Here is a 16,508-nt window from a genome sequence, read left to right as displayed (position 1 = left end):
TAAATAATAATTTAATTTAGATGAGAAAAGGAATTAAAGTAAATTCTGCACACCGATGTTGAAGAATTCCAATGGAGCAATCACATATATATAGAAAGGAAGGGCAGGGGTTTGAACTCCACCATCTTCGATCGTTTTGCTTCTTCCTCGATCGATCTTCAGAAGATCTTTGATTGTGACGAGTTTTTGAAGTAGAAGAAGGCGATCGATCGAAGAGATTATTACGGAAAAGGAAAAACAGAGAATCAATTTGATGATGGAGAAGGTGGAGAGAGCAGAGCAAGAGGTGGAGGAGGAGGAGGAGGAAGCGATGCTGCCGGGGTTCCGGTTCCACCCCACCGACGAGGAGCTCGTCGGGTTCTACCTCCGGCGGAAGGTCCAGAAGAAGCGGCTGAGTATCGAGATCATCAGGGAGATGGAGATTTACAAGTACGAGCCCTGGGATCTGCCGAGTGAGTAATTGACGATCGATGGATCGAGTTTTTTCGATTTAAAAATCCGATTTTTAATTGATTTGGTGGCCGGTCATGATCAGCTGGGAACGTGACGACGGGCGGGGAAAAGGAGTGGTACTTCTTCTGCCGGCGGGGGAGGAAGTACAGGAACAGCGTCCGGCCTAACCGCGTCACCGGCTGCGGGTTCTGGAAGGCCACCGGGATCGACCGGCCGATTCACTCCGCCGGCCGCTGCATCGGGCTCAAGAAGTCGCTGGTGTACTACCGCGGCCACGCCGGGAAGGGCACCAAGACCGACTGGATGATGCACGAGTTCCGCCTCCCCTCCTCCTCCGGCGAAACCGCCGCCAAGAACGCCGCGAGCTTCCAAGAAGCTGTAAGCTCCAATTTTTTTTTTTTTCTCATTTAATTCCTCTGCTCCTTCCTGAAACAAAACAGGAAACAAGGACAATCAGTCCGCCGTTGACTTTTTCACTTCACTCGCTCAACGATGCGTTGACTCGTTGATTTCCGAAAAAGGATAAAAATTTACAGTCAGCGGTCAAAAAAATAACGCCCGCCGTCGCGCTGAAGTTAAATTAAATGTCGCAGGAGGCGTGGACGATCTGCAGGATCTTCAAGAGGAGCGGCTCGTACAGGAAGCAGCCGAACAGCTACAGGGAGTCGGCACCGACGAAGTCGACGTCGTCGCCGCCGGAATATTCCAGCAGCGTCACCAACTGCTTCGACCCCGACGAGTACATGTGCTCCGACTCCTCCGGGGGCGCCTCTCCGGAGGCGGCGCCGGAACTTCACGTAGAGGATCATTACCAGCACAACCACGGGCACGATCGGCCGAGCTGGGATCGGAGCCCCCCGAGCTCGAATGACTTCGCCGGAGATGGCTTCTGGGAGGAACTGGGATGGATCGAGCAGTTCTTGGCGGATGATAATTATTCATTGGATAATTCAATTGTGCATAATGCCATGGATCATTCATGATCGATCATATTCATGCATGGAAAGGAAGAAGATTATATTAATCTTTGTCGATTATCTTCTAATTATAGTTCTAATTTGCAAGTCGAAGAAATTAAGTCGACACTACTCTGGAGATGCTGCTCGATGATCGGCAAGCTAAACGACTACTTAATTTGTAATTGGAAAATAATTTATACCGTTTAATTGATTTTTTTTTTACTGTATTTTTCAATCGATTAAATCAATTTAAATTAAAAAAATCATAATATCTAAACTAATCACATTCAAGTTAAAAATACGCAAATTTCCTAACCAGCTAAAGTTTCAAAACATCCAAATTAGTAGCTACGTTTTCTAATTATCAGGGACTACATATCCCTTTTACTCCTCCTCTCGATTGATTAGTATCAATCAATTGGTTGATTGGAAATGATTTATGTTTAAAAAATCATCGCTTTTAATATTATATATTAAATTGATATTTAAGAATATAAATATATTAAGGAGAATTAAATGAATATATAAAATTTAGTTTCATGTCATTCCGAGTTTTTTAAGTTCATCAATTAATTTTTACTCGATTTTTGTCAAAAACGATTAATGACCTAGAGAGTTTGGAATAATATGAAATCGAGTTTTATGTATTCATTTAATTATTTTTATTATATTTGATCCTGTCCGAAATTCGATGAGATGGATGTTGCAGATGTGGCTCTCTTGCTGACCTCCTGTGGACTTCGCTCCGACCTGAAATACGATTGACGTCGGTGTCGAGCCAGGGAAGTAGTCCCTAGTGATGTCCTCCGACGCTTAAGTCAGTCTCCGATGAAGAAGAAGAAGCAGTAAGTGGAACAATAAGAAGATTATAGTGCAACAGTAAAATATCGCATACCTCCGCCGATGCTTGGACCCCCTTTTATATAGAGTTTCGATAGTGCGTGTGCATGCTTCCCAAGGCGAGTATGCATCTCAAAGCTTTCCCTGAAAAGATTTGTCAGTAAAGTGTCCCCGACATAGTACCTTAACAGACTGAGCATATATCTGAAGTGGCAATGGAAGCTTTCGCTATACGATCATCTGTCTGACCATGCCATCTGTCAGCGGCACTAGCTCCCAAAAAGATGTCAAAAGATAGTCTGCTGTGTTTGTTAGCTGACCGAGCGGAATAGCCGCTCGACCGGAATCCCGTCGTTCACATGTTATCTGTTGCTGGGCCGAGCAGGATAGCCGTTCGGTCGGAAGTCCACTGTCCACGTGCTCTGTTGTTGGGTCGAGCGGGATAGCCACTCGGCCGGAAGTCCGCTGACCGCGTGCTTGACTGATATAGAGTCTACTGCTAGGCAAAGCAGAAGAGCCGCTCGGCCCGGTTCTTGCATACTGCTCGCTTTGTCGTCCTCTTATTTGAGCGTCAGGTGCTCGGCTCATGGCTGAGTCAAAAGTGATATCGGATCGGGTCTTTCTCTTCCCGATCAAGACATGTTCGTCCGATCGACAAATGACTTCTAAGCGTTGACCGTCTTGATTTTAATCTTCATCGTAATAGTAGGGTAAGTCCCTTCATCATCACCGCATCAATATTCATGCACTCAAATATTAATTTAAAATAATACATTAAAAATAATAAATTGTTAATATAAACTATTATTTTTTTTTAAAAAAAATAATATTTAATCAATTATAGTGTAGCAATCGATTAAGACGATGGATGGTATTCTAAATTAATTATTATATTATAGTAATCAATTGAGACAAATACAAAAGGATAAAATAAATATGAGATACATAATTTAGGTAGCTAATTTAAATATTTCAAAATTTCATCAACACGATTAGGTAGTTTTCCGAAAATAAAAATAAGATCCAACCAAACTCAAATTAAAATAAGAGAAAATTTGCATGTAGTCTCCATTGGTAAATATAATTTTGTATGCACTCCCCATTGGAAAAATTCTTTATTTTCACTCTCTAGTCTAATATACTTACCTAATTGTCCTTGATATTTTAAGTATAAAAAGTCTAAAAATGAGTATAAATTCTCTTAAATTCAGTATATTAAATTAGAATCTAGTATATTTTCTATCAAATTGAGTACGATTCTTTTTCCACCTCAATTGGATGGAAAATATACTAGATTTTATTTAAATGATACTCAATTGGATGGAAAATATACTAGATTTTCTTTAAATGATACTCAATTGGATAAAAAATACACTAGATTTTTTTTCAAATGTTACTGAATTTAGGAGCAATTATATTAAATAGGAAAAAAGTCATACTCAATTAAATAGAAAATATACTCGATTATAGTTTAAAATGCTAAATTTAATAGGAATTATACTCATTTTTAGACTATTTATACCTAAAAAAATATGACGGACAATTTTAATAGAAAATATACTAGATTTTCTTTAAATGATACTTAATTAAATAGAAAATATACTAGATTTTCTTTTTTACATGATGCTGAATTTAAGAGGAATTATATTAAAACAGTAAAAAAATATACTCAATTTAATAGAAAATATACTCGATTCTAATGTAAAGTACTGAATTTAAGAGGAATTATACTCATTTTTGGACCTTTTGTGCCTAAAAATATGAGGGGTAATTAGGTCACAATATTTGCATGAGGGAGTTGAAGTAAATAAAATTTTACATGTAGGAAGTGGAAATAAAATTTTTTATGAGTGGGGATTACATGTAAAATTTAAATTGTCATTAAGAATTTTTTTCTATTTTTCTGTTAAAATAATAATAATAATAATAAATTTTAAATTGATGCAATCGGCTTGGCTGTCCACTTCCTTTACTAAATGAACTTCAGCTCGACTGCCGCGCCCTCGCTACGGGGCCCACAAAAGAGTTTCGGTTGCCGCCAAAATAGCGTTTGAGTTGACCGAGTTACAAATAGCGGTGATGTGGACAAGTGATGGCTTGTTTGACCGATAGCCGTCTTCCTCCCTCCTTCCCTTCTTTTATTTCTTTCCTATTTTAGTTCCCTATAAGATTTTGACTTTTCTTTCTTGCCGTTTTTTGCTTTCAGATCGTACCCGCCTAGATCCTTCTTTTTTCACGGCGGGAAATTAGAGCATTGTTTTTTTTTTATATTTAATTTCTGAAAATCATTTTTTTGGTGTTTCCATCCGTTAGAATTGCTATTTTCTTTTTGAAAAAATACACTCGATCAAAACGATCAGGCCTCACAAATTGACTGACCAAATCAGTTCAAACGTCCTAATAGAGTTAGGGTTGACCATTCGATTAACCGCATGCATACGAATCTCAAGAGCATTCAACAAAAGTTATTCATCCCGAACTGTTCAGCACTCTTTGAACGAACGAGAATGTGGTTAATGTGTGAATGATGCTGGCCTTCACGTTGAAACCGAGCAATTTATCTTGAAAGTGTGTTGATTAATCAGCATGTTCATGAAGCTGACTTCTATGGTCATTTTTTAGTTAATTAATCAATTGATCGACACAAGCCTGGAATATAATACCTTTAATTTGTTCAACTGTTGTTGCGTAGAAAGGCTTCATGGCAGCTGTCGCTTTGTTTGCGGCTGACTTGGAGAGAGATGGATTCCACGTCTTTATCATCAAAAACAGACACCTGCCTGAGTTTGACTTGATCAGGTCTCTATAGTTCATTCATAAATATTATTCTGTTTTATGTGTGTGTGTGAGAGAGTGAGAAGATCAAATTCTGAATATTTGTTTTATTCACCTTTCTAATTTTTAGATTTGAACTGAAGTAGTCTCATGAAGATTAAACTTTAAGTATTGATATAGCGAATAAGATGAGGTCTCTAAGTCAGGTTAAAGTTAAACGGTCAATAGATATGATAATTAAAGTTTAAAAGGAGTCAACACACACTTAGGATTGGCTCAGATGATCATCTCGACCGAGAGGTCATCCGTTGGTCGGATGTCGAGCCCCATAGTATTGATAAAACTCTAGGTTGAGTTAGCGTCATCTAGAGTGATCTAGGAGGTCGGGGTTAGTAGTACGGTTAACTATTTTGGCCGAGTTATCTAGCCGATCGGACTTATGATCTGATCGGACAAATTGATACTCGGTCTGATTGAACTCTAGGACCAAACGAAGAGGTTGAGCGAAGGACGAGTCCCCAACTACATTCCTCAAATCTGACCCAGTTACTCTTGTAAGCGACAGCCGAGCGGATAACAGGAGGGACTCGATTGGTTTGCCAACTAAACACATTAAAGGTCCCTCAACCTAAAGGCCTTACATTCCTTTTTGGTGTTTTGTGCCACGGATAATAAAGAATACTCCATATGTAAGTTTTACATTAGAAGCTTCCACTATGCCAAACACAAAGATTACGGGTTGCGGGTCCATTTTGGGAAAGGTGCCAGAGCATCTTTATGGTTTGCCCTTTTTGGAAACGTTTTGAGATTTGTGTATAGACAAACAATACAACTATAAAATGGGGTCTCTATCTATAAGCGCAGGTATACAACGCGACGCAAGGCTACACAATTTTACACACGCATCTACTATTCATTCATTCTACTACTCGTTGCCTTCTACCTATCACTAACTTGAGCGTCGGAGTACCTACGTCGGGAGCCCCTTCCTTAGCCCAGTTGCTAACGCTCATTTTGACACGTATGATCGTTTGAAGTCATCTTTTCCAACGGGGAGTTTTCATCTAGTTAACATTAAAGCTACCTGACCAACGAGTTATCTTCCTTGTTTTCAGATAAGATCATATTTGACATTGTCTATGGGAATTCTACTTATATCTGAAATATGAAGATGGATGAGACTAGATGATAACTTTATCACAAAGAGATTTAGGGGGCGCTTGATTAAATGATGGGAATGACTATGGGTATGAGTTTGATAGTAGGGTGGAATGAGAATAGGAATGGAAATGAAACCCATCAAGTTATATGGGTTTGGTTGATTTCCATAAATCTAGTAATCATTCCCAAAATGTCATTCCCAAACTCACAATCCAAATACTATCTTTTACTATCATTTCATTCCCTCATCCCTAAACCCATCAACCAAACATCCCCTTAGAGTTGTTAATAGCCGCCGAGCGGCTATATTGGTGCAACAGCAGCAAGCGACGACCGGCCCTATTATATCTGTGACCGACCCTCAGGCCAAGGGAATGACCCAAGTGTTGTTGGGATTGCAAGGTTGTAAACATAGTCCTACACATTGGAAAGATTATAGATTTATAAGAAAAATATATCTTCATTGGCATGAGACCTTTTGGATAGAACTCAAGAGCCAAATTATGAGGATTTAGACCTAAAGTGGACAATATTATATCATTGTGGAGATATCTAAATTTTTTTTGATCCTTCAATTAGTATCAGAGCGAGGTCGCTCTTCACCGGACTAACCACTGGAAGAAGCACGAGCCAGAGCCATGATCCAAAATTAAACCATGTGGGTGAAACCTTGAACGAAGGAGGGGAAGACCTGAGCAGGTCAAGAGTGACCTGATACTCAAGGGGAGATCATGAGGAGGTCAAAAGTGGCATGATACTTGAGGGAGACCTTGTGGTTCTTTGTTTGAGGAGGTGATTGTTGAGGTTGTAAGGTTGCAAACATAGTTCCACATTGAAAAACACATGGGAAAGATTATGGGTTTATAAGAAAAAATATCTCCATTGACATAAGACCTTTTGGGTAGAGCCTAAGAGTAAAACGATGATGGTTTAAGTCCAAAGTGGATAATATTATACCATTATGGAGATATCTAAATTTTTTTTGATCCTTCAAGTGTGAGGCCCGACCGGGTTCCAATTGATCCAGCCTCCCCCGTCTGTCTTCCCACAAGTACCTACGCAGCCGACTAGCCTTCCGTTCGTGCCCCCATAGCCGATTGCATATCACCGTATGTTGTTCCGCATGCCCCTTGACGACATGGGACGAGTAGAAAGACATTAGTGATCATCTTTTGAGAATGTAGTCGCCTGTGACCTTCATAAAGGAAAAGCCTCAATGGACAGTAATTCTCCCGAGCGGGCAAGCATGCCATTTTTTCAAAAAATCTTGGAAGACAAATTGTCGGCTCATTTTCGACCTCTATTAATCAGAGAGTATGGAAGGGCAATTGACTTGGAGGATCACTTGCTCAAATTTGAAAACGCATCTATTCTCCATCAATTTACAGATGAAGTTAAGTGTCGAGTCTTCAATCACCACTCTTTCAGGCTCGACACAGAAATTATTCAACCAACTCCTTGCCGAATCCATCTGTTGATTCAAGGATTTTCACATAACTTTCCTTCATTACTTTGCAAGCAGCCGCCGTTACCATATGACAACGTTGAGCATGTTCTTCCTTAAACAAGGGCCAAAGAGACGCTGAGGGCTTATATTAAAAAGTTCAATCAAGTGACCATGGACATTCCTTCAGCTACTCCAGAGATTTTAGTAAGCGCCTTCTCCCAGGATATCTATGACTTTTTCCGAACCCTCATTAAGAAGCCTCCGAGGGACTTTGATCATCTGTTTGAACGAGCCACTAAGTACATCAACTTAAAATAGAATCAAGTTTTGTGTTCGTCTAATTCTTTTAATTATAATCGTAATTTTAAATATTAATTTGAACTAATATATTTAGAGTAGTCATTTTTTTAATACAAATTGATTTTTTTAAATAATAATAATAATATTGAATCAATTGCATGACGGTAATTAATTCAAGATCTTACTATAAATAATATTCCGAATCTACAGCAATCATTGAGAAAAATATAAAAAGATAAAATAAAAATAGGATACATAATTTAGTAATTTAAAACTTAGGTACCCGAGTTAAATATTTCAAAACTTCATCAACACGATTAGATAATTTGTTGAGCATAAAAATAAGATCCAACCAAACTCAAACTAAAAAAATAATAATAACAAATTTTAAATTGATGTAGTCGGTTTGGCTGTCTCACTTCCTTTACTAAATGAACTTGAGCTCGGCTTCCGCGCCCTCGCTACGGGGCCACAAAAGAGTTTCGGTTGCCGCCAAAATAGCGTTTAAGTTGACCGAGCAACAAACAGTGTTGATGTGGACAAGTAATGCATCGTTTGACCGATAGCCGTCTTCCTCCCACTTCCCTTCTTTGATTTCTTTCCTATTTTAGTTCCCTATAAGATTCTGACTCTTCTTCCTTTCCAATTTTTAACTTCAGATCATACCTATCTTTGATATTAGGAATGTAAATGAACCAAACGGTTCATGAGTTATTCGGAGCTCGATTTGATAAAAAATTCATTCGAGTTCGTTCGTTTATCTTATCGAGCCGAGCTCGAACTTGATTTCGAGCTCGACAGTTTTATCAAGCCGAGCTCGAGCTTAAGGATATCCGGCTCGTGAGCTCGCGAATATGTTCGTTTATACGCTCGCGAGCCAAAAAAGGAGCCTTAAAACGAGTCAAAAAACGAGCTCTAAAACGAGTAAAAAAATGAACTCTAAAACAAGCCTTAAACCGAGCCAAAAAAACAAGCTCTAAAACGAGTAAAAAAAACGAGCTCTAAAACGAGCCTTAAAATGAACTTTAAAATGAGCCAAAAAATGAGCTCTAAAACGAGCCAAAAACGAGCTCTAAACGAGCCCGAAAATGAGTCCGAGCTCGTTTAACAAGTTAGGCTCGTTAACTTTGATAATCGAGCTAATAACAAATCGAACTCGAACTATTCGCGAGCTTGATAATTCAAAAATGAGTCGAGCTCGAACCTTGTGATAAAAATTTGAGCCGAGCTCGAGCCTGAATATATCTTAAACGAGCTGAGCTCGAGTCTAATACTGTTCGACTTGATTCGACTCGTTTACATCCTCTCCCTAGATCCTTCTTGTTTCACGGCGGGAAATTAGAGCATTGTTTTTTTTATTTAATTTCTGAAAATCACTTTTGTGGTGTTTTCACTCATTAGAATTGCTATTTTTTTTTTTAAAATACACTCGATCAAGACGATCATACCTAGTAAACTGCACAAATCGACTGACTAAATCAGTTTAAACGGCCTAATAGAATTATGATCGATTAAAATGAATTGATCGACTGATTCTAATCAGTCGCTAATTTAAAATTACATAGTTTCAAAATTTTTTAAGGATTTTTAAAATCACCAGCCTGAACCAACAATCAATTAATACGTTAAACAGGTTCGATTTAATCTATTTATCTGAAATTCTAAATTTTAAAGTCAAAACTGGATTAAATATATCGTAATAATCCATTTTTTTAAATAATTTTTTTTTAAAAAATCTGAATTAGTCAAATTTCCAAATTAAATGGGTTCAGTGGATTATTTTAATTTAATCAAAATTTTATTCATCCTAATCAAGCTCTAAGCAGGTTAAGACAGTTAGCCCGAACCAGGTAACTGGGCCAAACAAGTCTATCGGGCCGACGGAGGTAACCAGGTTAGTCAAGTCAAATTAGATGAAGTAGCCAGAGACTCAGATGAGAACCGCACGTGGCTCTGTTCTCATGCGTGCACCACAGCACGTGTTTGAGTCAACAAGCCACCATCAGCGTGCCGCGTGTGTTATCCTACGTACAGATCTTGAGAGCATTCACATTGGTGATGGGGACGATAAATTAAAAATGTAGCTTCGTCGTCGATACGATGAAGATTTTGTAGTAGCTTTTACTACAAAGAGCGTTAGTTTCGGATTAAAGAAAATATTTTTGTTATTAGTCTTTTTCACATTTAAGTCAGTGATTAATATCCGAGAAAAATGAGAATTAGTTTCGGATTAAAGAAAATATTTTTGGTATTAGTCTTTTTCACATTGAAGTCAGTCATTAATATCCGAGAAAAATGAGAATAGTAGAAAAATTGTAACTAGCAATAAGCGGATTCCAAAATAAAGCATTCATATCTTTATCTATGGATGAAGATCTTTTCTTTATCTATGGATGGAGATATTTTTATAATGTTATTGTTGCTTTATATATGTATCCCAAATTATTAACATGTTGTCCTAACATATTATTAGGAAAAGATAAGTCATAAAATATGTCTGACATCAATCTCTAAACGAGTATGTAAATATTTGTGATTCAATAAACTAGAAGTTTCTAAAATATTATTTAATTACCGTTCTATGTCCTTTTTGGTACGAATTTTTATAAAAGTATAACATGACAAAAGCACAGATTCTTCTATAGGCTCATCGGTAGTCGACCGATCAAGAGAACGCCTGCTCAACCTTATGGGACACTGTATTTTGTTGGTGCAACATCCCTCAGGTTAAGGTTGACCTGGTTGACCAAGCTGAGTCTTGGTTTGAGTTTAGATGTTTGACAATAAGAAATTGATTGAAGAAAAGTCAAGTAGGTCAAGGTTGACCGGATACTTGACTGGGAAGTCATAACTGGGATGTTAAGTAGAATGGAAGTCCTGGTGAGTGAAGCCAGGCAGAAGGAAAGTCCTAGTGAGTGAAGCTAGGCAGATTGAAAACCCTAGTGAGTGAAGCTAGGTGAAAGTCCTGGTGAGTGAAGCCAGGCAAGGGAAAATCCAGATGGATCAAGGTTGACCAGACATCTGATGGAAGTGCAAGTAGGTCAAAGGGAGTGACCAGATACTTGGCATGAATAGAAAAGTCCAAGTGGGTCAAAGGGATTGACCAGACACTTGGTGGGAAGTCCTAGCAGGTCAAAGGAGTGATCAGCTGCTAGGCATGGTGTACCAACAGGTCAAGGTTGACCGGGTGTTGGTTTGGTAGGCTTGGGACTTGGTTTTGGGTAAAAACCAAGTACTGGATCGATCCAGGAGCTGGATCGATCAGTGGATCGATCCAAGCCTTTCCTAGCGAACAGAGAGCCTCTGGATCGATCCGTGGATCGATCCAGATGTCCCAATCGATCAGTGGATCGATTGGGACGCGGCTGCTTCGCGCGATAAGCGCTGGATCGATCCATGGCTCGTTCCGAGAGGCGCTCTGGATCGATCCGTGGATCGATCCAAAGCCTCCTCGATCGATTGGGAACATTCGAATCGATCGGGATCCGACCGTTGGCGTCGATAAAGGCCGCAGGCGCACGATTCCTTCGAGATATTGCTTCACCGATTCACTCCAGATCTCTCGCCAGCTCCTCCACAGCACTCACAAAGCTCAGATCGCCAGTTCTTGAAGGATCTTGGAAGTTCTCCAAGTCAAGAGGCGGATCAAAGCCAAGAAGAGAAGCTAGGGTTAGGGTTTATACTCATTGTAAGCTTGTAAGCTTGTATTTCTTGTATCCTTTCCCTCTCTTCTTGTATTGAGTCTTGTAGGGCTTCTCCGCCCTTGGTAGTTACCATAAAGGAGAGTTTTATTAGTGGAGGGTGTGTGTGTTGGTGTGGATCCTTGGATTAGTCATCTCTTGTGAGGTGGATACCAAGTAAACCAACCGTGTTAGCATTGTGTGATTGTTTCTTTGTATTTCCGCTGCACATCTTTGAAGAAACAAGCAACGCCAAGCAACGTCGAGCAACGAGCGAACGCGACGAGCTATTCACCCCCCCTCTAGCTACTTTTGGTCCTAACATATTCGACTCCCTCGACCTATCCCTTAAGCTGAGTGGGGGCACGTTAAGCTGTGTCGACCCTAAAGCCTGATCGGCTCATGATGTGGATTGGAGTGTTTACTATCAGCCTCGGCCCAGAGGCGGAGCCATCTTGGGCGATTGCCCAGGGCCCCAACTGTGGGTGGGCCCACAACATTTAAATATATATATATATATATATATATATATATATATTAATTGTTTTAAGAATTAGATTTTGACGTTTTGTAAACTCACTGTTGCTCTTTTCTTCCGTCGCCGCACAAGTAGATAAGCTCAAAGTTTCAAATCTTCTCTTCCACCACTGCACAAGCAGACAAACTCAAGCTTTTGCAATTTCCGTCAATGCTCTCCTTTTCCATATTCTCTCTTTTCTCTTGGAATTTTTTTTACAATTATATCATTTTTCTCTTAGTCTTCTGTTTTTATTTTTGTTTGCAGTTTGCTCTCCTTTCTACCGGCGACTCCGCGATGGCGTCATAGCGAGGCTACGCCTTTGCCTCTTCTCTACACGGCTGCACCAGCAGTCCAGCACCTCTTGCACGCTGCACTTGAAGGTTTTGAACCTCTACGGCTTGCGTTGCGGAGGTTCGCGAGTTGCGGTGGTTGCGGGTTGTCATCTACTGATCTTTTTCATCCAGGTGCATTTATTCCAGTTAATTTAAATTATAGTTTTATTCAGTTTATTTAAATTATAGTTTTGCAATTATTGCAATTTTGTGCATTATAATATGTTGCCTAGAAAACATATTTCTGGATGTGAAAAAGGAAAAAAAAGAAAAAGAATAGAACAATTAAATGAATCACAAAGAGGTGTTCTTAATAAATTTTTTATTAAAAGATCAAGTTCTAATGAAAATATAAAAAAAATTTAAATAGTGATAATATAGATGAGTTTAAGGAAATACATGATGTTAACGAGGAATCTAATGAAATTCATGACGTTAATGATGAGTCTAATGAAATTTATGATGTTAATGATCAGTCTAATGAAATTCATGATGTTAATGAGGATAGAGATAATTTAAGAGAGCATGAAAATGTTACTAATGTAGTAGATAATGAGAATACTAATATTGATAAACAATTTATTCCTCCACTTGATATATATGATCCAAGGAATTGGGATAATCTTGATAATAATGCACATAATATTTTAGTTGAAAAGGGGCCTATAAGAGAAATGAATCTCATATTTCCTTTTGATCACTACTCTAGGCATTTTTCAAGTGCGCATTATTTTTTAGTAATGGAGAGGTAAGAGACCGAAAGTGGTTGGTATATAGTAAACATGTAGATAAAGTTTATTGCTTTTGTTGTAAGTTATTTAAATATGAAAACAATAGAAGTTCTTTAGCAAATGATGGGTTTAGAGATTGGAAACATATCAGTGAACGACTTAAAGAATATGAAAATTCTATTGAATATATAACTAATATGAACTCTTGGAAAGAATTAAAAATGAGATTAGATAAAAATGAAATAATTGATAAAGCTCTACAACGAGAAATCTCTAAAGAAAAAGAGCGTTAGAGACAAGTTCTTACAAGAATATTAACAATTGTAAAATGTCTTTCTAAACGTTGTTTGACTTTTCGAGGATCTAATGAGAAACTATATCAAGAAAGTAATGAAAATTTTTTAGGATTGATTGAAATGATTGCTGAATTTGACATTGTGATGCTAGATCATATTAGACAACCGAACCAGGGGTGCTCTGGTTATGACGTTGTACCTTTTGACTAAGGTGCCAGGTTCGAGCACCCCCCTTCGCAGGCTCTTATCAATTAAGTGGTACCGTTCACCCAAAAATCCCTTCGGGGGTTTCTGATAAGGGGCTGTTTCGGCGGTGGTGTCGGTCACTATAAAAAGTTTACCCATACAGTTTTTTTGTCCCCTCGGATGGGTCTAGTGGCTAGCGCATGAGGTGTTGCCACAATGAGGTCTGGGGTTCGAATCTCGGTAAAGCCGAGGTAAATACCTCCCTTATGTGCTAGTCACTATTCCAAAGACTAGTAGCCACTCGTGATTTACCTCCTCCGTGTTGGCCTTGGGACGGGTTGGCGGGGGCGCTGGGGGCGAGAGTATTCGCCTTTTTTGCCACAATATTAGACGCATTCAAAATCATGAAATTCATCATCATTATCTTAGTCATAAAATTCAGAATGAGTTGATTTCTCTTTTAGTTGATAATGTTAGAAGTATTATCATTAAGAAAATTAAGGAGACAAAATATTTTTCAGTAATTCTTGATTGTACTCCAGATATAAGTCATCAAGAACAAATGACTTTCATAGTACGATGTGTTAATATGTCATCTAGCAATGTGAAGATAGAAAAGTATTTTTTAGAGTTTCTAAAAGTTAATGATACATATGGTTTTGGACTTTTTAATCAATTAAAAAATATGTTAAAATCACTTGATCTTAGTATTGAACATATTAGAGGTCAAGGTTACGATAATGGTTCTAATATGAAAGGAAAACACCAAGGAGTTCAAAAGAGGTTGCTTGAAATAAATCCAAGAGTGTTATACATGCCATGTGCTTGTCATAGTCTTAATTTGACTCTTAGTGATATGACACATTCTTGTGTTAAAGCTGTTTCTTTTTTGGAGTAGTCCAACACATATACACATTGTTTTCAAGTTCTCCTAAAAGATGGAAAATTTTACTTGATAATGTGAAAGGATTAACTGTCAAATCTTTTTTAAACACACGTTGGGAAAGTCGTATTAAAAGTGTTCAAGCTATTAGATTTCAAGCTCTTGAAGTGCGAAGTGCTTTATTAGAGTTATATAATATTTGTGATGATGCAAAGTCTAAAAGTGAAGCTGAAAGTATAATTAACTCAATTGAAAGTTTTGAATTTTTATTTGGTATGATTATTTGGTATGACATTTTATTTGCTATAAACATGATAAGTAAGAAGTTACAATCAAAATCTATGTGCATTGATTCTGCTATGAAATAATTAGATGGTGTAATATCATATTTTGAAAAATATAGGAACGATGATTTTGCAACAAGTTTGACTATTGCTAAAAGTCTTGCATCTGATATGAATATAGAGCCAATGTTTTCAATGAAACGTTATATTTTTAGAAAAAAATAATTTGATGTGAAAGAAGATGATGAAATTTCACTATCACCGGAAGAATCTTTTAGAATTGATTATTTTGTGATTGTTGTAGACATGACAATTTCTTCTTTGAAAAGTAGATTTGATGAAATGAAAATATTTGAAAATATATTTGGTTTTTTGTTTGATTCGAAAATATTAAAATCATTAGATAATGATGAGTTGAGAAAATGATGTATTAATTTAACATCCACTTTTACGCATGAAAATTCATTAGATGTTGAGTTAGATTATTTATTTACGGAATTAAAAATATTACAAGTGACTTTACCAAATGAGATAATGTCAGCAATTGATATTCTTAATTTTGTGAAAAATATAGATTGTTATCCAAATGTTGTAATTGCTTACAGAATATTGTTAGTTATGTCTGTTACCATAGGATCAACTGAAAGGAGTTTCTCAAAAATTAAAATGGTTAAAAACATACATGAGATCAATAATGTCACAAAAGAAATTAAATGAATTAATAACATGTATTAATAATGTCACAAAAGAAATTAAATGAATTAATAATTTTATGTATTGAAAAAGAGATTTTAAAAAATCTTAAAAATGGACCTTCAGATAACTAGAAAATTCCAAAAACATGCGTCATGTAATTATCATCCAGAATGTGGTTGATGTGTGAATGGTGCTGGCCTTCTCGTTGAAACCGAGTTATTAATTTTGAAAGGGTTGACGATGAGATGGACAGGTTGATGATATATATCTCTTCAGCTTGTTCAGATGCTGAATTCCATGGTCATTTTTTATTTAATTAATCAATTGATGGATACATGTCTGGCATATAATACCTTTGAATTAATTTGTTCAACTGTTGTTTGCTCACTTGGAGAGAGATGGATTCAACTTCTTTACATCATCAGAAACAGACACCTGCCTGAGTTGACTTGATCAGGTCTGTTCTGTACATTTCGTTCATAAAGACTATTTTTTTTTTGAAAAGATCAAATTCTAAATATTTTGTTTTATCCATCTTTTGAAGGTTTTTAGATTTGAACTGAAGTAGTCATATCATTGCTGGAGACCTGGCAGCTGCCTTTAAGAAGGGAAGAGCCTCCAGCTTTGAATAGTGCCGGATGGATTGACAAATGATACGACCGATATAGGCAGTCGATCATAAAGTCAATGTTTTGGTTGACGTGTGATCCTAGTGAAAAACTGAGAAGATAATAGATTGAAAATATAGTTCTTTGGTTCCTTGGATGAAGATTTTTACTATTTTATAAATTCATGAGCGTGAGTGTCGGATTGAGAAGGTCCTTGGTGTTGATTTTCTAGCGCTTAAATCAATCCTCGATTCAGAAAAAAATAGTAAAACATTTAAAACAGTGAATGTATTGAATATTAAAGTATCATATACTTTCACATATGGCTGGAGATCCTTTTTTATAGTGTTACTATAA

The 16,508-nt window shown here is 37.4% G+C and overlaps 1 protein-coding gene across 1 annotated transcript; it reads left to right on the top strand.

Annotated features, from left to right (window-relative positions):
- The first annotated feature begins 41 nt into the window (after nucleotides 1-41).
- LOC121987227 (transcription factor JUNGBRUNNEN 1-like) lies at nucleotides 42-1,597 on the top strand. Its single transcript, XM_042541116.1, has 3 exons — nucleotides 42-452; nucleotides 536-831; nucleotides 1,047-1,597. The coding sequence occupies exons 1-3, from the start codon at nucleotides 254-256 to the stop codon at nucleotides 1,434-1,436; spliced, it is 885 nt and encodes a 294-aa protein (XP_042397050.1). The 5' UTR covers nucleotides 42-253; the 3' UTR covers nucleotides 1,437-1,597.
- Nucleotides 1,598-16,508: the final 14,911 nt, after the last annotated feature.

The sequence above is a fragment of the Zingiber officinale genome, chromosome 5B (genome assembly GCF_018446385.1).
Source record: "Zingiber officinale cultivar Zhangliang chromosome 5B, Zo_v1.1, whole genome shotgun sequence".
Lineage (NCBI taxonomy): Eukaryota > Viridiplantae > Streptophyta > Magnoliopsida > Zingiberales > Zingiberaceae > Zingiber > Zingiber officinale.
This window is presented reverse-complemented; position numbering and strand designations above follow the sequence as displayed.

What these genes read in the sequence shown, in the direction of transcription:
- LOC121987227 (XM_042541116.1), top strand. Translation starts at nt 254, where the DNA reads ATGATGGAGAAGGTGGAGAGAGCAGAGCAAGAGGTGGAGGAGGAGGAG. An exon ending in CGAGCCCTGGGATCTGCCGA is followed by an intron (nt 453 to 535) that starts GTGAGTAATTGA and finishes GGTCATGATCAG; the next exon opens with CTGGGAACGTGACGACGGGC. An exon ending in CCGCGAGCTTCCAAGAAGCT is followed by an intron (nt 832 to 1,046) that starts GTAAGCTCCAAT and finishes TAAATGTCGCAG; the next exon opens with GAGGCGTGGACGATCTGCAG.